The sequence below is a fragment of the Chlorocebus sabaeus genome, chromosome 2, assembly GCF_047675955.1.
Source record: "Chlorocebus sabaeus isolate Y175 chromosome 2, mChlSab1.0.hap1, whole genome shotgun sequence".
NCBI lineage: Eukaryota > Metazoa > Chordata > Mammalia > Primates > Cercopithecidae > Chlorocebus > Chlorocebus sabaeus.
Genome location: NC_132905.1, coordinates 63241550 through 63266363, shown reverse-complemented (window position 1 = coordinate 63266363; position 24814 = coordinate 63241550). Strand labels below are relative to the sequence as shown.

General features: G+C 43.5%; 1 protein-coding gene across 2 annotated transcripts; it reads left to right on the top strand.

Annotated features, from left to right (window-relative positions):
* Positions 1-618: 618 nt before the first annotated feature.
* Positions 619-23698, top strand: ZNF343 (zinc finger protein 343). 2 transcript variants are annotated; one of them, XM_073008930.1, is made up of 7 exons: positions 619-1208; positions 2890-2987; positions 3236-3322; positions 10864-11129; positions 11307-11365; positions 12055-12181; positions 20872-23698. In XM_073008930.1, the coding sequence occupies exons 4-7, from the start codon at positions 11012-11014 to the stop codon at positions 22365-22367; spliced, it is 1800 nt and encodes a 599-aa protein (XP_072865031.1). In that variant the 5' UTR covers positions 619-1208; positions 2890-2987; positions 3236-3322; positions 10864-11011; the 3' UTR covers positions 22368-23698. The 2 variants fall into 2 exon arrangements, with proteins under 2 accessions (XP_072865031.1, XP_037850939.2); XM_037995011.2 differs by having other exon boundaries at positions 817-2987; positions 20875-23698.
* Positions 23699-24814: the final 1116 nt, after the last annotated feature.

The following is a 24814-nucleotide window of genomic DNA, read 5'->3' as shown; positions in this document are numbered from 1 at the left end:
TGCAAAACCCCAATTGCCGTGTTGCACAAGGTATCAGCGTAGCCCAGTTTTAAAAAATTATTATTTTTAAAATATATATATTTAACTCCTGGCCTCAAGCCATCTCCAGCTTCAGCCTCCCTCGGTGTTACAGGAATCACAGGCGCGCGCCACCACGCCCGGCTCCAGTAGCACAGATCTGAATCGGGATCTTAAGATAAGAGGCCACAGAGCCAGACTCCATCCTGAGTGAGGCTTCCCTCCTCCAGAAACTGGATGAGAGTCTGTCACTAACTCTGAGGACTTCGACAAGAGGAAGGTGACTACAGGCCACCCACAGGAGTGCTGAGGGTAAGGGTTCAACTGAGACGCTGGGAGGCGGTTTTGCCCTGCCTGTGTCCCACAGGCAGCACGAAGTCGAATCTACATAGTGCTCACATAAGCTAGCTCGCATGCTATGGAGCCTCAGCCCAGGGAATTCAGTGGGTCCAGTGCAGGAAACTCTGTACCCAATGCACGCCTGACAGTTCTCGCACTGCTCCGTCTAGATTCGCCAATCGGAAATGACTTCCCTCGGTAACCTCAGCTTCCGGAAGCGCCTGCCGAAGCTGCCGCAGAGGCTTGTGGGGAGTGTAGTCTTTTTTTTTTTTTTTTTTTTTTTGGCAGAATGGGCCTAGAGGACAGAGACTTCACTCGGGAGCCAGAACCTGTTTTCAGCATGGCTTTTTTTTTTTTTTTTTTTTTTTTTTTGCTTTTTTTTCTTTTGAGACGGAGTCTCGCTCTGTCGCCCAGGCTGGAGTGCAGTGGCGCGATCTCGGCTCACTGCAAGCTCCGCCTCCCAGGTTCACGCCATTCTGCCTCAGCCTCCTGAGTAGCTGGGACTACAGGCGCCTGCCATCACGCCCTGCTATTTTTTTGTATTTTTAATAGAGACGGAGTTTCATCGTCTTAGCCAGGATGGTCTCGATCTCCTGACCTCGTGATCCGCCCGCCTCGGCCTCCCAAAGTGCTGGGATTACAGGCGTGAGCCACTGCGCCCAGCCCAGCATGGGTATTTTAAGAAGAGACGGAGAGGATGTCACTGCAGTAGCCAATGTCCTGGAAAATTAACCGTTGCACGGCCCAGAAGCGGCTACGTGGCGGCCAATGGGAGCCGAAGCCTGCGAGGATGTTGGGAACTGTAGTTCTGGCGTAGGTCGACGGCCGAGGTCCCGGGCCCACTGGCTCGGGTGAGCGCGGCCTCCGCGGCTCCTTGGCCCCAGGATGCCCTCTCTCGTGGGGAAAGGAGGTTCGGGAAAGGCCGGGTGTAGGTTAGGACGCAGGGTAGAGTGTGGCCGATGGGGAGTGCGGGTTGGAGATATTTGGTTTTTAGAGGAGGGGGCGCAGCTCGCGGTGCTCCCTGGGACGGGGCGATGGGGTGAGCCCCTGCTTGCCGGGACCTCTGCGGACCTTTTTTCCCCTGGGGGGACGAGAGTGACCTGGAATTCTATCGTCTGTCTTGTGAGAGTGACCTGGAATTCTAACGTCTGTCTTGAACCAGGCGGGATTATTCTGGGTCAACCGGTTTTCGAATAGGAAGGGCGGCCCCAGTTGTGCGTCCTGGGGTTTATTTGGGCTGTGGGGTTGAGTTCTGCCAGGGCCAAATGGACCAACATCCCCAAGGCTGGGATGGGGACGTGGCTAGGTCCGCACATCCCTGGGTGGTTTTTGGCTGGGGAGCGTTCTGAGTCCTGCATCTCCGAGTTTTTCTGTGTTTTGGGTGGGGCTGGATATGTCCCAAGTGGTGACGAGGGTGGTTTGGGGGAGGCCATCTCAGGCCTTGATGCTTGATGGGCCTTGGTTTGTTAGGGGTTGCAGGGGTGGAAGTGGAGGTGAGCTAGACGTGGTCAGAATATCCTGAGAGGGTCTGGGCGAGTGTCTTGGGTCAGGAGTCCCTGGGGTTTTTAGGGAGGTGAGGGAGGTTTTGTCCTCTAATAATAGCGGGCTGTATCACTCTGACATACATCTAGGTAGTTTTTTTTTTTTTAATGGGGACAGGCCTTTTCTCTGGGACTTGTTATCTCAAGGCGTGTCATGTGGGAGGTGCTCCCTGTGCTTTGTGGCAGAGGTCCTGGGTGTGGTCGTCATCTGGGTGGCCCATTTGGCTGACTCCTTCTTTCCTGGACTGCTTTTTCCTCACACATTAGGGCCAAATATCTGGTTTGGGGCTGTGAAGGGTTAGGTATGGTGGAGAACTCTGATGGCTTCTGGTCGACAATCCAAATCACTTCTGGCATATGGCAAGTTCTGGATATCAGGCGTTTAATTTAATTTTTAATTTTTTCATAAGGGCACATTTTAAACCTACCCAGTAGAGCCATTCAATGAACTGCCACGGACCTGTCACCAGATTCAACATTTGTTAACTCATGGCCAATTCTGTTTCATCTACATCCCCTAAACCCTATGTGTGGATACACTTTGAGAATTGTCAGACCCCATAGGGATTGGTCACTGCTGACATCATTACTGGCCCAGCTGGCTAAGGGTGTGGCGCTCCACAGCTAGACTTCAAATCTAGGCACTTTCTAGCATTGTCAATTTGAGGAAGGTATGTAACTCATGGAGCTTTGGGTAGGTAAAACTTGTATGGTGCCTGGAATTGTCTCTGGTATACAGTCAGAGTTTAGTAAGTGTTAACTATTACTAATAATAGTACAACTTGAGGCCCATAGGCATTAAAGGGATAAATATGTAATAGCAGCTTGTCAGGGCAGACTGTATTCTGATGTCCCCACGTGGTTCTGTGCCCTAGAAGCTGTTTACATTATTCTCTTCTCTGACAGATCTGAGGCTTTCTTGTTAAAGGAAGAGGAGGCCTGCTCAATTTTTTTTTTTTTTTTGTGACACAGTTTCACACTTGTTGCCTAGGCTGGAGTGCAGTGGTGCGATCTCAGCTCACCACAACCTCAGCCTCCCAGGTTCAAGCGATTCTCCTGCCTCAGCCTCCCGAGTAGCTGGGATTACAGGTAAGCGCGACCATGCCTGGCTAATTTTGTATTTTTAGTAGACACAGGATTTCTCCATGTTGGTCAGGCTGGTCTCAAACTTCTGACCTCAGGTAATCCACCTGCCCTGGCCTCCCAAAGTGCTGGGATTACAGGTATGAGCCACCGCTCCTAGCTGGCGCACTCATTTTAAACTTGGGGATTTCTAGCCTCCATATCTGGGTGCTAGGAGACAATCCTGAAATTCACACTGCCTGTTTCATCCTCAGGTCCACCTTCTCCAATACCTGCCTGCTGGGAGAGGACTATCTCTTGAGAAAGGAAGGACTTCTGTGCTCCTGAGAACCTCCTATCAGGTAGGTACCACTTACCTTTCACATTCCTGTAGTGTCATTTCTGCTCGAAACCATGGCTGAATTTCCTTTGCCCATCTGACATCTGTACCCTGAAGTGTCCAAATTGAGGCTCAAGGCCTTGCTTGCTTTTCTACAATAGTGGGGCGATTTTAAGGGCAAGGATCTCCACAGGGAATATTACCCCAGACTGGTACTCTCATTAAGGTAACCACCATCTTTGCCCCAGGCATATTTCATCCTGGCTGCTGGATTCCCAGGGATTTGTCAGCTACTGTGAAATAAAAAATGATGGTAATTACCATTTATTGGGCCACTGTTATCTGCCAGGCAACTGGGTTTATGGTCTCCATAATATTTTAAACTCTCAACAATTTGAAAGTTAGGAATCAAAACTCTGAATTGATAGAAGTGGCATGTTACAGAGGTTAAGAAATTTACTTGTGTAATATGACTGGGTTGGGTAGAATTAGGATTTAGAACTTCTTTAGTTACCAACATTCTGTAATCCGTGTTTCATTGAGCCCCTGCCCCCTCATTTTCTTGTTTTTGCTGCTGGAGTATTTGGAAGGAAATCCCAGACATCACATAATTTTACCTAAAAATACTATCATATGCATTTCCAACAGAGAAGGACTGTTTGTTAAAAATGTAACCATAATATTACCATATTCAACAAAACCGACAGTAATTCCTTAATGTCTTAATTCTAGATTGTTTTAAAATCTGCCCATTTCTTCTAAAAAAGTGCCATTGCTTAGTGCAAACTGTACACACTTAACAATTAAGGTAAGAAGTATAAGAGGGAGAAGTATCTGGAATTCAGCAAGGCCAATTCTCCCTCTCCCTTTTCTCTTTATCTGTTGCTGATTTCTGTTAATAACTGTGTCTTCCACCCCTGGTCACCAACGGGAGCTCTGAGTCTTTCTTGCCACCTTGTTATTTCTGAAATTCTTATCCTTCTTCCTTTCTTTTTTTGAACAAGAACTTATTTCTTAAAATTTACTTAAGGGATTAGAGTTGATATATAATAGAACATTTAATATAACATTTGGAGTTATGTTAACATAAAAATAGCTGTGGTTACAATTAGCATATACAATTCACTGCAAAGGTAAAAATACATGCTATCCTCTAGACAAGTCTTCCAAATGAAGTTAGAGTAGATGGGGTGAAACAGCAAGTGAACATGAAAGGATTGCACTTAGAAGAAAGTGGGACATAGCTAGGATATCAAAGAGACATACCTAATGCTAATCACTGCATTGTCCTACTGGCAAATTGCACATTTATTTTTAGAGTATATTCAATACACATATACATTGAGACTAGAGAATTTTCAAGTATCTACCTTTGAAATAGCCCTTTGTTTCTAACACATACATTATGGTATTAATGTAACAGCACTTAAAACCTGTAGTTATTATTCAAAGCTTGTGTTCAAGAGATAAAAGAATATCATTCAGACAAAGCTTGTGTTCAAGAGATAAAAAAACATTGATCACTATCTGCCTTAAATGCATCTCATCACGATCCATCAACTTTAATGAAATGGGTATTGAAGTTAAACTAACCAGTTTGTACAAACTATTGACTGAGAAAAAGCCCTTAAAAATTTAGGAAGAAATGAATAACAGAAAAGCTCACCCTGAGCTGCCACCTTTTAATTTTTTTTTTTTTTTTTTTTTTTTTTGAGACGGAGTCTCGCTCTGTCGCCCAGGCTGGAGTGCAGTGGCCGGATCTCAGCTCACTGCAAACTCCCGGGTTCACGCCATTCTCCTGCCTCAGCCTCCCAACTAGCTGGGACTACAGGCGCCCGCCACCTCGTCCGGCTAATTTTTTTTTTTTTTGTATTTTTAGTAGAGACAGGGTTTCACTGTGTTAGCCAGGATGGTCTCGATCTCCTGACCTCGTGATCTGCCCGTCTCGGCCTCCCAAAGTGCTGGGATTACAGGCTTGAGCCACCGCACCTGGCGCCACCTTTTAATTTTTAATGCAATGTATGTTAGAATATCATGCTAATGCACATACTAGTAGCATGTATGATGGAAAAAAATAGGTTAATGCAAAAGATAATACGTTTGGCTTTGTAAAGTTTTGTTTTGACTTATATCTGTCTGAATTCTGTGTATTGAGTCTGAAAAGGAACTGCTGCCAAGGACCAGTCCAAAGAAGAATTAGGCTGTTTAAGCCTGCTAGTTCATACCTTCTTTGAAATCGATGACAATGCCCAATTTTAGGCTAACCCTAAAACACTTGCCATTTTATGACTCCATATTCTTTTGATTTACAGAAAAGTACAAACTTTTTAAAAAGTAATCTTATCAGAGCAATATAATCTAACAATACCTATATTGTTATAATCTAACAATACCTATAATAGAAAGCTAGCCCAGTAAATTTTTTTGAACAGTTGAACTTTTATGTAGCTTATAACTTTGATACTGAAATTCTCATCCTTCTAATTAGTGATGGAGTCCTCTCAATTCTACCTTGGCATACCCCTTTATTCTTTTCCCCTCATCTCACTGCTGTGCTACCCAAATTTTCATCTCTTCTCCACCACTAGTTTACCTTCCACCCTGCCTTTTAAGTTGCTCCTCTGAAGAAAAAATAAAGATCATGCCACTCACCTACTCAAGCGGGCCATTTCTTATTACCTACTTTCAACTCTGTCCAAACTCAGTAATTACAGTGTGAAGCCACGTGTGGTGGCTCACACCTATAATTCTAGCACTTTGGGAGGCTGAAGGGATGGATCACTTGAACTCAGCCTGGGCAACATGACAAAACCCCATCTCTACTAAAAATAGAAAAATTAGCTGGGCATGGTGGTGCACACCTGTGGTCCCAGCTACTCAGGAGGCTGAGATGGGAGGATGGCTTGAGCCTGGAAAGTGGAGGTTGCAGTAAGCCGAGATCGCACCACTGCACTCCAGCCTGGGTGTGGGCTCTGGAGACAGACTGCCTAGATTCAAAGCCCATCTTTACCACACATTAGCTGTGTAACCTTGGAGACATTATTTCACTGTGTCTTCTACTCCTCATCTGTATAATGGGGAAAATAATAGTGCCCATCTCAGGGAGTTGTGTGGAAGAAATGTGGTAATTCCTGTAAGGCCTGGCAGATAATTCCTATAAGGTAGTGCCTGGCACATAGTATATGCTTAGTAAATATGAACTGTAATTGTTAATATTGATATCTGATTAATATCTGAATTATCTCTCAACTCACCTTTTCAGTCTTGTCCCTACCAGTTACTCCTTTTGTAGTAGTGCGCCCTTGTAGCTGTATGGGAATAGATTCCATTCTGTACTGTTTTATTCCTCTGTGGTTTTCTACTTGGCAATTGAGCTCCTATTGATTCAGTCACACATTTACTCCATTGCAAAGCATGCCTTGATTTTCTCAGGCAAAGTTGTCCTCAGCCTCTTCTTTAGCACCAAACAACTTTTTATTTTTTTGGAGACGAAGTTTTGCTCTTGTTGCCCAGGCTAGAGTGCAATGGCGTGATCTCGGCTCACCACAACCTCTGCCTCCCGGGTTCAAGCTCCTGAGTAGCTGGGATTACAGGCATGTGCCACCATGCCTGGCTAATTTTGTATTTTTAGTAGAGATGGAGGTTCTCCATGTTGGTCAGGTTGGTCTCGAACTCCCGACCTCAGGTGATCCGCCCGTTTTGGCCTCCCAAAGTGCTGGGATTAAAGGCATGAACCACCGTGCATGGCTGATGGTAAGTCTTATCCTTCCAACTGCTCCAGGCAAAAATCTTAGAATTGTCTTGATTTTTCTTTTCATCTCGCAAATCACATACAGTAAAGAAATTCAGGATGTGATTGCTACTCACCACCTCCGCTGTGTCCACTTTTGTCCAAACCACCATTATCTCCCACCTGAATTATTTCAACAGCCTTTATGAGATTTCCTTGCCTCTCTCCTTGTCCCCTGTCCCCTTTGTCTGTTCCTAGTCTACCAGCCAGAGACATCTTTTAAAATGTAAATCCAAGCTTGTTATCCCTCTGCTCCAAATCCTCTGATGGCTTCTCATTTCCCTCCACATCAAGACCAGCATTCTCAAGACTGCACATGACCTGTGCCCTGGTACCACTGTCCTTGACTGCTTTTAACTGCCACCACTGTGTCTCACACCCTTCTGCCACAGGGAATGTATTTCTGAAAGAGCAGGGCTCACTCCTGCCCTAGGACCTTCAATGGGCTGGTTTCTTTCCTTATAGTTCTGTTGACACAGTGGCCCACATGAATCACTCCCTCACATTGTTCAGATCTCAAGAAATCACCTTTAAAAAGCTTTCCTTAAATACTCAATTTAAAATTGCAACTCCTCCAGTCTCTACCACTGGATCCTTCAGTGCGTATCGCCATCTGACATCTTGTGTCTTTTCTGAGCTATATTTTATTTTTGTCCATCTCCTTGCCCCTACCGCACTAAAATGGCAGCTACATGAGGGCTGGTATTTTTTCTGTTGCATTTGCAGCAGTATCCCAAATGTTGGAGCAGTCCTTAGCACACAGTGGGCACTGGTAATTATGGAACGATTGAATAGCTCAATCAACAGCACATAGAGCCAATTGTGGGAGGCATGGATAAGGAGTATCGGGGTGTGGGGGAGATCTGCAGAGACCCCTGTCAGGAGGCTGTTGCTGTTGTCTGAGCTTCCCAGCTGGTGCGGGGTGATGGGAGGCAGCTCTGATGTGGACAGAATCTACAGGCCTTTGTAATTGGTTAGGCGTGGCAGGGAGGCATAGAGTCAGTGATGACCCAGAGGTCAAGTGTGGTGATGGAACTGGGAGTCTTGGAAGTGAAGAAGCTGAGGAAAGAAGGAGTAGCAGGTTAGGAAGAGAAGGAAAGGAGACTAGGTGTTTATGTGACAGCTTGCGGACTGCCCTGCTCACGGCGCTGCACACCTCAGCTGGGCTCTCCGTGACAGGGTGCTGTCATATTTCCCTGATATCTGCAAAGCTCATCCCAGTGCCTAGCTTGTAGCAGATGTTCAGTAAGTGTTTGCTGAAGTGAGATGTCCAGCAGGTAGGAGGAAACATGGTCTGGGAGCTATGTGGTGTGTTCTCAGATTCCTAGAAAAAACAAACAATAGCAAAATGATAACTATAGACAGTCGTTTGTAGCTTAGCTGACTTTTCACTTTTAGGGTTCCAGCATTTTCCAGCATTCTGAAGCCATTCCAAAGCTCCAGTATAAATAGTGTGAAAACTGTCCCCATCACTAGATTCTACCCAAAGAGACAATTCTGATCATAGCTCACTGGCAAATCAAGTCACATGGTCACTCCTGAGTTCAACGTGATAGGGTGTATACCTATAAGGAGTGGCACACACTGGGGATGGAGAGTGAAACATGCTACTACAAGGACGCAAGCCCATAAACCCATTCTCACCCAGCCCTAGTTCCCACTATTGATTGGGCCTTCAATGTGCTAAGATTTGTGGCTGTGCCTAGAACACATTTGGTAGCTGTGTAATCTTAAAGACAAATAAACCAACCTCTTGATGCCCCAGTTTCCTCCTCTGTGAGATGGAAAGAAATAGCAGCATCCACCTCTTGGCTGTTTTGTGAAGATTAACAGAAATCTGTACCTAGTAACCAGGCATGGTGGCTCATGCATGTAATCCCAGTGCTTTGGGAGGCCAAGGCAGGCAGATCACGAGGTCAGGAGTTCAAGACCAGCCTGGCCAACATGGTGAAACCCCGTCTCTACTAAAAATTCAAAAATTAGCCGGGCGTGGTGGCAGGCACCTGTAATCCCAGGTTCTTGGGAGGCTGAGGCAAAAGAATCACTTGAACCCAGGAGGCAGAGGTTGCAGTGAGCCGAGATCACAGCACTGCACTCCAGCTTGGGCAACAGAGTGAGACTCTGTCTCACAAAAAAAAAAAAAAAAAAAGTCTGCACTTAAAGATCTTGCTTTATAAATGTTAGCTACAGATACTAGTGTTACTAGGAGAAAGGTTTTGTCAGCCTCAGCTACGTTGTACTGCAGGTATTATAGGTTGGCTTTAGCTTTGTACCATGACCTTTTACAATAGAACCACAGTCCCTTTGGGGACATGCTGTTCTCAGAACAAGAGAAATGGTGGAATTATGCAATGCTTAGAAACGGCATCGTTGCTTTCACTCATTCATTTTCCAAGGCAAGTTACAAGGTCAAGCCTGAAGTCTGGGACAAGGAAGTACCGTCTTTTTATAGGGTAACAAATAATTGGGAATGATGATAAAATCTACCACAAAGGCCTCTTTTATCCTAATCACTAAAAGTAGATTAGCAAAAAGACTGAAATTCATTTCATCTTATGAGAAGCTTCACAGTTTAGTCAAGACAGTCATGTAAATAGAGAAATTGCAATATGGTATGATGCCCAGGTTGGACAGAAGAGGGAGTGGTCATCTCTGCCTGTGGTGTTGAGGGATGAATTACAAGAGCTGCTTAGAGACCCCAGCTAGTCTCAGAAGGGTACTAGGTAACAATAGGCCTGTAGTCATTTGGGCTGAAATCCTGGACAGTGTCTGAGGAGCTTCTGAAGGTGGCATAACTCCTAATACCACCTGCCTTCTCTGGGACCACATCAGTGTAGGACTTTGATTTGGGCCCATCAGGATACACAAATGCACATCTCTGGTAAGGTCATGTTGTAGACATGCATAGAAATGGAAGCTAGGAGGTTATCGCTTTAGAGTAATTGTGAGACCTGGAGCTCTCCCTTAAGTAAGAAGGACTGACTTTTGATCTCCTAAACTCCTCAGAATACCAGGGACATAGGGATCTTTTTTTTTTTTTTTCTTTTTTTGAGATAGGTTCTTACTCCTGTCACCCAGGCTAGAGTGCAGTGGCACGATCTCAGCTCACTGCAGCCTTGACTCCCTGAGCTCAGGTGATCCTCCCACCTTAGCCTGCTGAGTAGCTAGGACTATAGGCACACACCATCATGCCCAACTAATTTTTGTATTTCTTGTAGAGATGGCATTTCGCTATGTTGCCCAGAATGGTCTTGAGCCCCTGAGCTTAAGCAATTAGCTTGCCTTGGCCTCCCAGAGTACTGAGATTACAGGTGTGAGCCACTGTGCCCATCCAAGACATAAGTAACTGAATATAGATGGAACCTGGGGTTGGGGCAGGGGAATCAGAAGCTGAGTTCTGCACGCCTTGATTGGTCTGCAGGAAACAGTCAGAGGCTCTTTCTCCATAGGCATTATGTTAAAATTTGTCTTCTCTCTGACTCAGGCTTCAGGTAGAAGCAGAGACTGATCTGAAACATAGAGTTTGAATCTGAGGTACAGAGACAGAAGAAGTAAGGTTTGAGAGCTAAGGGAAAGTGGCAGAACATAAGCATGAGGGCCTAGAAATGAAGGTAGAGTGAATGAAGGTAGAAAATCCAGGGAACCCTTGTAGATGGAGACTCTGTTTGTTGAATGAGGAGGGTGTGAGAGAACAGAATCCCTGTTGAAGAGGCATAAGCCTAGGGCCCACAATAAAAGCCCCAGCAATAGCAAATTGCTTCTTCACCCCACAGGTCCTGGCTGCATGGAAACAAGATGAGCTTTTACAATTAAGGTTGGAAGAAGTCACCACAGGCAGCAGAACTCCATCTTGAGATGAAATAACATCTACCTGGACCTCTGGCAGAATTTCAAGGCTCACACTGGGCTGACTCTGGGGCCATGATGTTGCCTCATCCTTCAGCACTGGGAGATCAATACTGGGAAGAGATTTTGCTTTCAAAGAATGGGGAAAATGTAGAGACCATGAAGAAACTGATCCAAAATCATAAAGCGAAAGGTGAGAAAGGGCCAGAAAGATGAAGAGGGAGCCAAGTCTCCAGGTTCACCTGAAAATGCTTCAGAGGTCACCTCTGAGTAAAGTGACTACTTCCTTCATCCTAAGGTTCAAAAGAGCTGCTCAGGGAGCCTGGGGGGCGGGGGTCTGGTTTCTCATAGCTTCTTTTTCTTTCACTAGGCTTGCCTTCTAATGATACTGACTGGCCCCAGGAAAAGGAGGGAAAAGCCCAAATAGTGGTGAGTTGGGATTACATTTTTTTTCCCCCTGAAGTGCTGGCTCATTTCCCAGAGAACAGACATATATTCTCTTTCTTGGGAAGGGAAAAGGCGGTCAACATCTGGGTAGATGAGTGAAGCATTAGGCTTTCTTGAAAAAAGTTGTTAAAGCACATAGCAAAGACAAGGATTTTATAGATCCCATTTAGTAACCTGAGCTTTTAAGAAATGCTCATTCCAGACCCCATCTGTTCACTCCCATTTTTCTCTGTAATCGAAGTTTTCTTCCATTCTTTCTAAATCTTTACCACTCCCTGCTGCCCAGCACAAGCCCTAAGTCTGTGATGCTTTTGTTCCTTCTGCAGCCCATTCTCTGCTGTTTTATCTCTGAATTCCTTCATTATGAATTCTCAAGGTCACTGTCCTAAACACAGCCTGAGGTTTACAAAGTAATTCACAAATCATTTCTCCAGTGAAATCATACATGTCAAGGGCCTAGAATGTGTTCTGTGCTCAGTTATGCTCCTCACAGATTTTAACAGAAAACTAGGCACACAGTAGTGTTCAGAACTTCTTCATAGGGAGAACCATATATTCTGATGAATTACATCAACTTGCATATCCAGGCTCTCCAGGGTCACCAGCTGTGCTCCACACACAGGGAAGATTGATGGTGGCTTGCTGTACATTAATTTACTGGTTGTTTGTAGGTACCAGTTACATTCAGGGATGTGGCTGTGATCTTCACAGAAGCAGAATGGAAGAGACTGAGTCCAGAGCAGAGGAATCTATACAAAGAAGTGATGCTGGAGAATTATAGGAATCTTCTCTCATTGGGTGAGGCTGTGTTCTTTCCTTTCCTTCATTAATTCAATAGCAATTTATTGATCACCTACTATGTACCACAAAAAAATGTTCTAGATATTTACAACACATTAGTAAACAAAATCGTAATCCCTGCCTCCATGGGGCTTACTTTCTAGTATAAGGAGACAGACAACAAACCAAAAGCTTCATATACAAGGATATTATAATACGGTATGTTAAAAGGTGATAAGTGCAACTTAGTAAAAAATAATGATATAAGGCAGGATAAAGGGGTATTGGGTGTGATAGGGTGACTGGCTGAATTTTAAAACTGGGTATTTGAAATCACTGAAGAAGTAATATTTGGCTAAAGACATAATGTGGTGAGGAGGTTAGAACTGTAGGTATCTAGGGTACGAGCATTTCAGGTGGAGGGAATTACTGACACGAAGACCTTAATGAAGGGATGTACCTGCCCAATACATGAAGCTGCAAGGAGGCCAGTGAGGCTTGGGGCGTGGTTTGCAAGGGGGAGAGTAGGGAGAGATGCAGCTCTGTGATGTAAGTTAAAATTAAGAGTCAAGTTTATTGTGGTTTGGGGGTTTCATAAACCATGTTTTTTTCTTTTTCGTTTGTTTGCAAACCTAAACGAGGTCAGGAGATCGAGACAATCCTGGCCAACATGGTGAAACCCCGTCTCTACTAAAAATACAACAATTAGCTGAGTGTGGTGGCATGTGCCTGTAATCTCAACTACTTGGGAGACTGGGGCAGGAGAATCGCTTAAACCAGGGAGTCGGAGGTTGCAGTGAGCTGAGATTGTGCCATTGCACTCCAGCCTGGTGACAGAGTGAAACTCAGTCTGAAAAAATAAAAATTAAAAATAAAAAAATTATTTAAATCTGGGTTGATAAATGTCAATTGCAACATAACTCTAGATGAGGGATTGGCCAACTTTTTCTGTAAAGGGCCAAACAATAACTGTTTTCGCAGGTAATAAGGCCTCTGTAACAACCCTTAACTTGCCATTGAGTTGCAGCCATAAACAATATGCAAACGAATGAGCGTGGATGTGTTCCAATAAAACTTTCTTTATAGACACTGAAATTTGAATTTAATATTATGTTTATGTATCATGAAATATTACTACTCTTTTTACTTTTTTCTAGCCACTTAAAAATGTAAAAACCATTCTTAGCTTGTAGGTGATACAAAAACAGAGGACTGGATTTAGCTTGTGGGCAGTCATTTTCCACTCCTTGTTCTAGATCAGTGCTGTCTAGTAGAAATATAATGTGAGCCACATAGGTAATTTTAAATTTCCTAGTAACCACATTTTTACAAGTGTAACTACAGGTGAAATCAACTTTAAGAATATATATATTATTTAACCCAATATATTAAAATATCATTTTAACATGAAATTAACGTAAAAACTTATTAATTAGGTATTTTACTTATTTTTTTTGTACTGTGTTCAAAACCTGGTTGTATTTTACACTTAGAGCACATCTTAGTTCAGATTAGCCACGTTTCAAGTGTTCAGTAAACACATGGCCAGTGGCTGCTATACTGGAGCTTACTGTTCTAGATATTCCTATATTTCTAGATACAACATGTAGGGAAGAATCACATTTTTGGAGACACAAACCAGTTTCAGGGAGGAGTTTCTTCAGGAGTTTGCTCCAAATGGCATGGCTGTTTCCCTGATATGATTTAATCAGACTTACCTTATTCCATTTTCATCTTCTTTGATGTGTTTTGATCTGATTCCCTCTGGTTTGAACTAGCTCCCATCTGACCTGGCTCCATCTAAATCAGTATAGATTCATCCATTTCGGACTGGTTCTGTGTGGGCTGTGTTTTTCTTTTAAAAAAAAAGATTGATAATTTTTGTGAATGGTTTAGTGTGTTTTGATTTGGTCTTAGCTACTTAGTCCAACTAGGTTTTGTTTTTATTTTTCTCTGGTCATACTGTTTTCTCTCCCACTGTTAATACATATAACTGATTCAGAGGAAAATGTTAAAAATGACCTGGTTCATAGCCAAGTGTGGTGGCAGGCACCTGTAATCCCAGCTACTCAGGAGGCTGAGGCAGGAGATTCACTTGAACCCAGGAGGTGGAGGTTGCAGTGAGCCGAGATCATGTCATTGCACTCCAGCCTGGGGAACAAGCGCAAAACTCCATCTCAAACAAACAAACAAACAAAAAACCCATAAAACAACAAACAAACAAATGACTTAGTTCAAATGAATCTTGATATTAAAAACCTGGATCCCAATTGCATTCCTTGAAATTGTTTGCTTTGTCTTGCTTGACACCATAATGTTCCACAGTTTCCAGCCTCTTCGTCTCTCTTTTGGGCTATTCTCTTTCTTCTTTTTCTTTTCTTTGGACTGCAGGGGTCCATAGGAGTTAGTGTCACATGCTCCTTTTCCGTGTTTATATTTATACCCTTTAACAATTTGTGAACTTTAACGATTTTCCCCATCACATATTATAATGAACCCATTATCTACCGCTGTCTCACCTGTGCTTCATCCCCATATTTCTCCTTGCCTGCAACCGCAAGTTTATTCTTTAAGTTATAAAAACTTGACAGCATACCATTTTTCCTCCTAAACCAGTCTCTTTCTCTTTCTTTCTTTCTTTTCTCTTTCTCTTTTCCCCTTTTTTCTCTTTTTCCCCTTTCCCTTTTCCTTTTCTTTCCTTATTTTATTTTATTTTATTTCTTTTTTTTCAGACAGAGTTTTGCCACATTGCCCAAGCTGGTCTCGAACTCCTAGGCTTAAGCAGTCCACCCACCCTGGCCTCCCAGAGTGCTGGGATTACGGGTGTGAGCCATGTTGCTCAGCCCAAATCTGTTTTTCTCTCTTTCTTCACATATTCATGTTAATGTCTTTTCTTCAAGGGCATTGTTAGAAATAAATGGGCCAGTTCTTTCTGAAATAATCTTTAAAGCCTTCACAGGGGAGATAATTTAATAAGCTTAGACCAGATAATACTGTGATAACCCCAATACTTATAACAGCCAATGTTCATTTCTCACTTACATTACCTCTTGGTTACTTCAGGTGTGGTTCAACTCTCTTGGTTCTGGGATCCAAGCAAAAGGAGCAATTTCTGTCTGGATCGTGGGGTTCTCAAGGTATAGGGAAAAAGAGCAATGATGGGACCACATCGTGGCTCTTAAAACTTGTTTGAAAGTGCACTGACTTTCCGCTAACCTTCATTGGCCAAAGCAAATCCCACAGCTAAGTCTGATGTCACTGTGGTGGGAAAGATAATCCTCCTTCAGAGATGGGCTCAGTGGGGAGGAACAGCAGATATTGTGACCAAAATACCATTTGCTGCAAGAGGGTAGCTTAGGCTGAATCTTAGAAATAAGTGTTCATGGCTGGGCGCGGTGGCTCAAGCCTGTAATCCCAGCACTTTGGGAGGCCAAGACGGGCCGATCACGAGGTCAGGAGATCGAGACCATCCTGGCTAACACGGTGAAACCCCGTCTCTACTAAAAAATACAAAAAATTAGCCGGGCGAGGTGGCGGGTGCCTGTAGTCCCAGCTAGTTGGGAGGCTGAGGCAGGAGAATGGCGTGAACCCGGGAGGCGGAGCTTGCAGTGAGCTGAGATCCGGCCACTGCACTCCAGCGTGGGCGACAGCGAGACTCCGTGTCAAAAAAAAAAAAAAGAAAGAAATAAGTGTTTGTTTGGCTGATAGATCAAGGAGCAACACGAATTACCTAGACTTAATAGTTACTAACACATTGCCCGCTTGCATTATCATTCACTTCTCCCTTTCTGGCCAAATTATTTCAAAGTTAATTCTAAATATCATGACACCCTTAAATATACCACATTTCTCTAAAAAGTGAAAATGGATTCTTACATAACCACAATACCATAACTACATTCAACAAAGTTAATGATATCATCTAATACCAAATCTGTGTTAAAATTTCTTTGATTAAAAAAAAAATTATATATATTTTGAGACAGGGTCTCACGTCTGTCATCCAGGCTGGAGTACAGTGGCATGATCATAGCTCACTGCAGCCTCAACTTCCTGGGCTCAGGTGATTCTCCCACCTCAACCTTCCTAGTATCTGGGATTACAGGTGCATGCCACAATGCCAGCTAATTGTTTGTATTTTTAGTAGAGACAGGGTTTTGCCATGTTGCCCAGGCTGGTCTTGAGCTCCTGGTCTAAAGTGATCCACCTGCGTGGGCGTCCCGAAGTGCTGGGATTACAGGTGTGAGCCACAATGCCTGACCTCAAAAAATATTTTTATAGATTAAAATCAGGTTGTCAGTTATCCCTAAGGTAATTCAAAAAGTTAACATGTCCCAATAAAAAAGTGAAATTCTTTTGTGAAATTCACATGGAAAAATAAAGGTGGAAAAATAACCAAGAATACACTGAAAAATAAAAGCCATAACAGGGTACTATCCTTATCAGACACTAAAGTATGCTATAAAACCTTTAGAATTAAAATGTGTCCTTTGAGTTGAAGCTGCAAGCAGAAAATAAAGAAAGAAAACATTGTGGTGCTGGCCCATGACTAGACAAATAGACCAGTGGAATCAAGGAGCAAGTCAGGAAGTCAACCCAAGTACTTATGGAACTTTGGTATGTGATGAAGGTGGCAAATCCCTGGAGTAAAGATGGACATTTTAATAAATGGGGTTGGGCAACTAGATATCCATCTGGAAAAACATAACATTGGACCATATACCACACACCATATACAAGAAAAATCCCAAATGACTAGATCTAAATGTAAAAAATTAAACCATAAACATACTAGGATAGAATGGGGGTAAACATTCTATCACCTGGACATAGTAAAAGGTTTTCTAAATTTGACTAAAAACCCAGATGCCTAGAGGAGAAGAGTGATAAGTTTGACACTGTAAGCAAAATCAAAAGAAAGGACAAATTTCCAGGAAATATTTGCCACACATAGTATATCACATATAAAGAGTTATTTTCCATAATATAGAATGAATCTTAAAATTCAAAGAGAAGAACCCTAAAACCAGATAGGAAGAAAATAGGCAAAATACCTGAATAGACAATTCACAAAATAAAATATAACATTGTCCCTTAAATGTTTGAAAAGGTGTTCAATTTCACTTCTAATTAGATTAATGCAAATTAAAACTACACACCATTCTTATCATTGGCAGCATTTCGAAAGGTTGACAGAACACTTGGCGAAGCTGAGGGATACAGGCAACATTATACACTGCAGATGGCAATGCAGAAATGCTACAGCTATTGTGGAGGGAAATTTGGCAACATGTAACAAAACTATATATGCATATGCTTTGACCTGGCAATCCTACCTATAGGAATTTACCCTGAAGATTCATCTCCAAAGATAGTACACTTGCACAAGGTTATTCATTATAGCATTGTTTCTTTATAAAATATTAGAGTAACCTAATTGCCCTTATGTAGTAAATTGGTTGAAGAAGTTATGATACATCCTTCCAAAATGCGGAAGAGCTCCTCTAAACTGATAGGGAGTAAATTCTAGGATATATTAAGTGAAAAGAGCCAAGTGCAAAGAATATTTTTAAAAGTGAGAAATTATGAGCATATGCATATCTGTTTCTTCTTCTTCTTCTTTTTTTTTTCCCCCACAAAGTAATACAGGGTTAATAAACCAGAAACTAATGAGATTGGTTAGCTGTGAGGTTATATTGGAATTTGGCTGGAAGGCTATGGAAAGGAGAGGCATGTCCTTTCTGAATAGTTTTGCACTTTTGGAGCATATTAGTGTTTAAATACTCAAAGAAAGGAATTAAATGAACAAAGAGAGGGAAAATCCCTAAAATGGAGTACCCAGAGAAACAAATCTACCTAACTGTTCCAAAATAATAACACGACCACAGGTAACAGGGGAAAACCACCCATTTAACAGAGAGCCTTGACCATACTCCATAGGAAAATGAGGATTGGCAAACTAGGGCCTACAGGCCAAATCTGTCTCACTGCCTGTTTTTGTAAATAAAGTTTTTTTGGAACAATGAATTATTTATGGCTGCTTTTGTTATACAATGGCAGAGTTAAGCAGTCATGACAGAGACCATGTCACCTACAAAGCCTAAAATATTTACTCTTTGGTTCTTTGCAGAAAAAATTGGCCAACTCCTTCTCTATTGACAAAGAACAACTGCATACAAATCTTGAACTATATGGACTATATTTTGTATATTGTGTTTTGTAAGGATGTGGGTCAACAATTCTGAAACTATATTCCTTGCATTTTTTTTTTTTTTTTTTTTAAAAGACAGAATTTCGCTTTTGTTACCCAGGCTAGAGTGCAATGGTACGATCTTGGCTCACCACAACCTCTGCCTCCCGGGTTCAAGAGATTCTCCTGCCTCAGCCTCCCAAGTAGCTGGGATTACAGGCATGTGCCACCACGTCTGGCTAATTTTGTATCTTTAGTAGAGATGGGGTTTCTCCATGTTGGTCAGGCTGTTCTGGAACTCCCGACCTCAGGTGATCTGCCTGCCTCAGCCTCCCAAAGTGCTGGGATTACAGGCGTGAGCCACTGCACCTGGCCTTATTCCTTGCATTTTAAGATTAAGCAAATGAGTAAATATATTGATGATGCAAGCCAGATCTCTCAACTATATAGTTCTTTAGAAATATATACTGAATTATTGGCCAGGTGCGGTGGCTCACACCTGTAATCCCAGCACTTTGGGAGGCCGAGGCGGGTGGATCACGAGGTCAGGAGATCGAGACCATCCTGGCTAACATGGTGAAACCCTGTCTCGACTAAAAATACAAAAAATTAGCCAGGCGTGGTGGTGGGCGCCTGTAGTCCCAGCTACCCAGGAGGCTGAGGCAGGAGAATGGCGTGAACCTGAGAGGCAGAGCTTGCAGTGAGCTGAGATCGTGCCACTGCACTCCAGACTGGGAGAGAGAGCGAGACTCCATCTCAAAAAAAAAAAAAAAAAAGAAATATATACTGAATTATTATACAGCAAAGGGGCATGAGAGAAAACAGAGTTCCTCAAAATGGCCTCAGTAAATCTAAATTATCTTTAATGAAATGATGACACTTTGCTAGTAAGGCGTAAGGATTAGAATCATAATGAGTATACACGGGGTCCCTTTAGCAGGGTGTTAAGTGTAAGGAGCTTTTGGTTCCAGTGTTTAACACAAAATAGACACAAATGAGATTTTTTCTACTGAAATACTTCTCAGTGATGTAGGGTGTTACGTCACTGCCATATATATATTCAGACTGTAGTCTGAATGACCTGGTATGCTTCTAGATAAGCCAAAAAGATGGCAGCGAATCACAGTCAAAATATCAAGACAAAAAGTTCATGTCACAAAATACCAGAATGACCACAAGTCTTATAAGAGATGACTGACCAGAAATAGAAACAAATAATGAGTTACTTTGAGAACCCAAGTAAACCAAATAAACCCAGGGAGTGCTCAGTGACAGCAAGCAGAGCCTGACGGCTGCTCAGAGCCTCACCTATGGCAAGGCTGCCAGAAGCAGCTTTGAGCACCTACGGAGCAGTCTACACACAGCTGTGTTCCTCTGGCAGTCCAGCAGTTCCAGCACTGGTGAGTGCCCTGTCAAAGCAACCAAAGGGAAAACACATTGTCAAAAACTAAAAGACCACAAAAGGTCAAAAAATCAAATGGCACAAATCATTTACTTAACAGGCAAGGAGACACAGCAGTGAAGAAATTCACTGTATAGTTTGGTGAGGGGGAAAAAATAAAAGGTTTTACTCTTAGGGAGCAGTTTCATGATGGTTATGCTAATTAAGGTTTGAAAACTAGCATTCTGGATAGGATAGGATGAGTTTTTACGGACAGACACAGTTGATTATAAACATTCCAGTGTTCCTTAGTTAGGCAGAAGTCTTTAATTAGGCCCAGTAGGGTCTGGGGCCAAGTACGTGGTCATTTCTCAGCATCAATTGGATAGATCCTGTTGTGATGAAATGCAACATCTGGTTTTGATATTTTATAGGCAGGTGCTGCTGTAAATGAAAAGTTTTTCTTTTTACTGATTTATGAAAAGTGGAAAGAAAGGCAGATTTTGTTGTTTTGGCTTGGTGCCAGAATCCTAAAATCACAGACCATGTCTTGTTCATTGTTGAATTCATAATACTTAGTAGAAAACCTAATACTTTGACATTTTCTAATAAGTCTTTGTTTACAGGTGGGCAGCCTGAAATTTATATTTGTTTTATATACAATAATTTCTTTAACCAGTATTCCATACACTTTCTCCTACATTCGGAAGCCCTCCAGATGGAGGGACTTTTTATGTCTATGAGACCCTTTTTTATATAATAAGAAAAGTCATAAGGGGATTTCCACATGTGTCATAGAGACCACTATCTCCAAGCAGAACAAAGAGTTGTGGACAGTATATACCAATGTGAATGTCTGTGGCTTAGGAGAAGGCTAATTATAATTGAAGTTGTTTACAGAGCAGAATATTCACTTGAGAGGTTCCTGGTTTCTCAAGATATTTTTGGTGTGGATTTTCTGGATCTCAATAGAAAATGTGATGGAATGTAAAGGAATCATTGCTCAGAAGCAAATTGTGTTGTACTTATATTATCAATTACAGGTATGGCAGTAAAACATTCTCTGTCCTAAGACAAGGCAGAACAACTCAGCAGCCCTACTTATGGCTACTCTAACTGAAAACTTTCATTCTTCAGCAGAACCAAAGCCAGAAATCTACCCTTGTTCCTCCTGCCTTCTGGCCTTCTCCTGTCAGCAATTCCTCAGCCAGCATGTACTTCAGATCTTCCTGGGCTTATGTGCAGAAAATCACTCCCATCCAGGGAATTCTAGCCCAAGGCATTGGAAACAGCAGGGGCAGCAGTATTCCCATCTAAGCTGTTGGTATGAAAATGCAGAAGGTCAGGAGAGAGGAGGTGGTTCCAAACCCTGGTCTCCAAGGACAGAGGAGAGAGAAACCTCAAGGGCATTCCCCAGCCCACTCCAAAGACAGTCAGCAAGTCCCAGAAAAGGCAACATGGTGGTAAAAATAGAGCCCAGCTCAGCCCAAAGACCAAACCCTGTGCAGCCAGACAAAGGCTTGAAGGAATCAGAAATCTTGAGATTTGGAGCAATCAACTGTAGAGAGTGTGAACCGGACCGTAGCCTGGAATCAAACTTTATTACAAACCCGAGGACTCTCTTAGGGAAGAAGCCCTACATTTGCAGTGATTGTGGGCGAAGCTTTAAAGATAGATCAGCCCTCATCAGACACCATCGTACGCACTCGATGGAGAAACCTTATGTGTGCAGTGAGTGCGGGCGAGGTTTTAGCCAGAAGTCCAACCTCAGCAGACACCAGAGAACACATTCAGAAGAGAAGCCTTACTTGTGCAGGGAGTGTGGGCAAAGCTTTAGAAATAAGTCCATCCTCAAGAGACATCAGTGGACTCACTCAGAGGAGAAGCCCTATGTTTGCAGCGAGTGTGGGCGAGGCTTTAGTGAGAAGTCATCCTTCATCAGACACCAGAGGACACACTCCGGTGAGAAACCCTATGTGTGCCTGGAGTGTGGACGAGGCTTTTGTGACAAGTCAACCCTCAGAAAACACCAGAGGATACACTCAGGGGAGAAGCCTTATGTTTGCAGGGAGTGTGGGCGAGGCTTTAGCCAGAACTCAGATCTCATCAAACACCAGAGGACACACTTGGATGAGAAGCCTTATGTTTGCAGGGAGTGTGGGAGAGGCTTTTGCGACAAGTCAACCCTCATCATACACGAGCGGACGCACTCTGGAGAGAAGCCTTATGTGTGTGGTGAGTGTGGCCGAGGCTTTAGTCGGACATCACTCCTCCTTGTCCACCAGAGGACACACTCAGGGGAGAAGCATTATGTCTGCAGGGAGTGTAGAAGAGGTTTTAGCCAGAAGTCAAATCTCATCAGACACCAGAGGACACACTCAAATGAGAAGCCTTATATTTGCAGGGAATGTGGGCGAGGCTTTTGTGACAAGTCAACCCTCATTGTACATGAGAGGACACACTCAGGAGAGAAGCCTTACGTGTGCAGTGAGTGTGGCCGAGGCTTTAGCCGGAAATCACTCCTCCTTGTCCACCAGAGGATACACTCAGGGGAGAAGCATTATGTTTGTAGGGAGTGTGGGCGAGGCTTTAGTCATAAGTCAAATCTCGTCAGACACCAGAGGACACACTGACGGGAGAAACCTGTGTATACAGGGGTTGTGAACAAGACCCGAGTGATCAGTCAAGCCTCATGTTACCCCAGAGACACACATGGGAAGTAGACCCTGTGTATGCAGATTGTGAGTGAAGTTCCAGAGATGTGTCGACCTTTATCAGGCATGGGAGGGACACGTTCAGGAGAGGAGCCTTATGAGTATAGAGTATGGGCAACTGTAGCCATCAGTCAGCCTTCAGCATGCACAAGAAGACACACTTAGGAGAGAAGTTTTTGTGTAGGGACTGTGGGAAGGCTTTAGCAATAATCAACATTTACCAAACATCCAATGACTGCTTCAGGGGAAGGCACCCTTGTCTGGGGAGTGTTGGTGAGCATCAGCAAAAGAATGGACAGTCAGGCACAAGGTGGCCCTCCGGAAGGAGGTCTTTGTTTGCAGGATGTATGGGCAAAGCTTTTGTGATCACACACCACAGGGAGACTCTGCATGTGGGGACACTGTGGAGCTCTGCCCAGATGACCTTTTCATGGCTAACACCCCAGCTGCTTGAGAGAACAGCGTTGCTGCTGGCAGTGATGCATTCCACTCTGGAACTCGCTCTCAGCCACAGGGAACTGCACACACCACAGGGGCTATGCCTCTTTGCAGGGGTAGCTTCTGGCCCCAACCCTTGACTCAATGCGGACAATTCCAGAAGGTCATTCCAGATCCAGAGATCCCCATTGAACTGAAGGATCACTGGGTTGCAGACACGTTGTACATCAGCCTTTTCCTCTGCCCAGTCCTGCCCTCACTCCCCAGTGAATCCTCAATTTTCCATCTCATTGTCTCTCCAGAGAATTGATTCTAAGACATGTTAGGTATATAAGGGGTGTAGATAAGGCTTCAGCCACAAGTCACCCCTCAATAAGCCCCAGAGTATATAGAATAGAAATTCTGCACATGTCGGGAGAATGGACAAGGACTTAGTAAAAAGGCACACCTCAGCAAAGAACAGCTTTTTTGGGACAAGCTTTACATGGGTGGGGAGGGAAAATGTGAAACACATTAGCAATAAGTTCAACCTCATCTTGTACTAAAGGAGGACACACTCAGGGAGAAGACCTGTGTGTGCAGGGCTTGTGGGTGGAGCTTCATCCCGATGTCCCTCCTCAACTGACTTAGGAAGACAGAGTCTTTACCCCAAGTCCCTACCTCACTCACCTCTGAGGGGTTTTCAGGAGATGTCTTGACTCCCCCATGTACTCTGAATGTGAGCGAAGATGGCAGTAACTGTTAAATAAGCATTCTTTTCTACTTCTTGGAATCCGAATAAAAAAGTAGGCTTTATTTAAGTAATCAAAAAATGATCAACTCGTTTTATTTTCATATACCACTTCTTTCCCATGTTTTCTTATCCCTTTGTTTTAGTTCAAAATTTCTTTAGTAAGTTCAGGCTGTGTGGCTTGGCCACTCAGCTGACCGGAAAGGTGCAAGGAATTCAAATTCACAGTCAGGGGTTTCCTGCATGAATTCAACCCTTGAGAATCAATCTAATAGATTTTTTGGAGAATCTACTCCTTTTCATGTGGAGGAGTGATTAGGTTCTAGAGACAGGCCAGTTGCCGGGAGGGGATTTTCCAGGTCTCCAGGGGCTGGGTTGCCTCTTCTCCAGACTGGTCACTTTCTTCAGCTTCTGTGAAAGCTTCCTTCCCTAGGTATTCTCTTTCTCTCTTTGTGTCTTTCTCTTTCTCTCCCCACCTCGCCCTCTCTCTTTTTCTTTCTTTCTGCAGCTGTCTTTGCTGAATACTTCTCTACTCCACTGAAGTTTTGCAGTCCTTAATGATCTGCTCAGTCCTCCAGTTTCAGGGACCCTTTAACCACATCCCCCCTGCAGCCTTCTGGATTGCAGGGGCAGGTCCTTTAACCATGCCCACACTGTTCTCGAGTCATGAGTCATTGCTTTGGGCCTCTTAGCTACTCCCCATGTCAGATCAACAATAATAGATGTAAGGACTCCTAAACATAGCTCCGATACCATGTCCCCTTGGCCCTCTAATTCTAGAGCCCAGTCCTGCTAATGATACCCACACATCATCCCTCCAATAACTGGTCTGAGACAACCTAGTCATACTCCATCCATTGTTTTTCAGGCCAAGGATCTGTCTTTTACCCACACCCTTTTTTAATCTTCCTCCCTCAGAGCCCAAATTGCCCAGACTTTTGAATAAACTCCGCATGCCCTGGCTCTGATTCTCTGTCTTGGGTCAATAACTATTCACTGGAGAGGGTCTTCCTAGGCTCCAGCAAATTTGTTTGCCCAACTGGAGTTTGCAAGATCCATAAAATGCATATCAGGCTTGGAAAATCAGAAGAAGCACGAAGTGTTTTGGACACCTCATTCAAGGAGACAATGAAAAAAGAAAGAATTACTGGCTCCAAGGCCTCTCCCCACTTGCCTGCCCCAGGCATGAAGTTAGCGG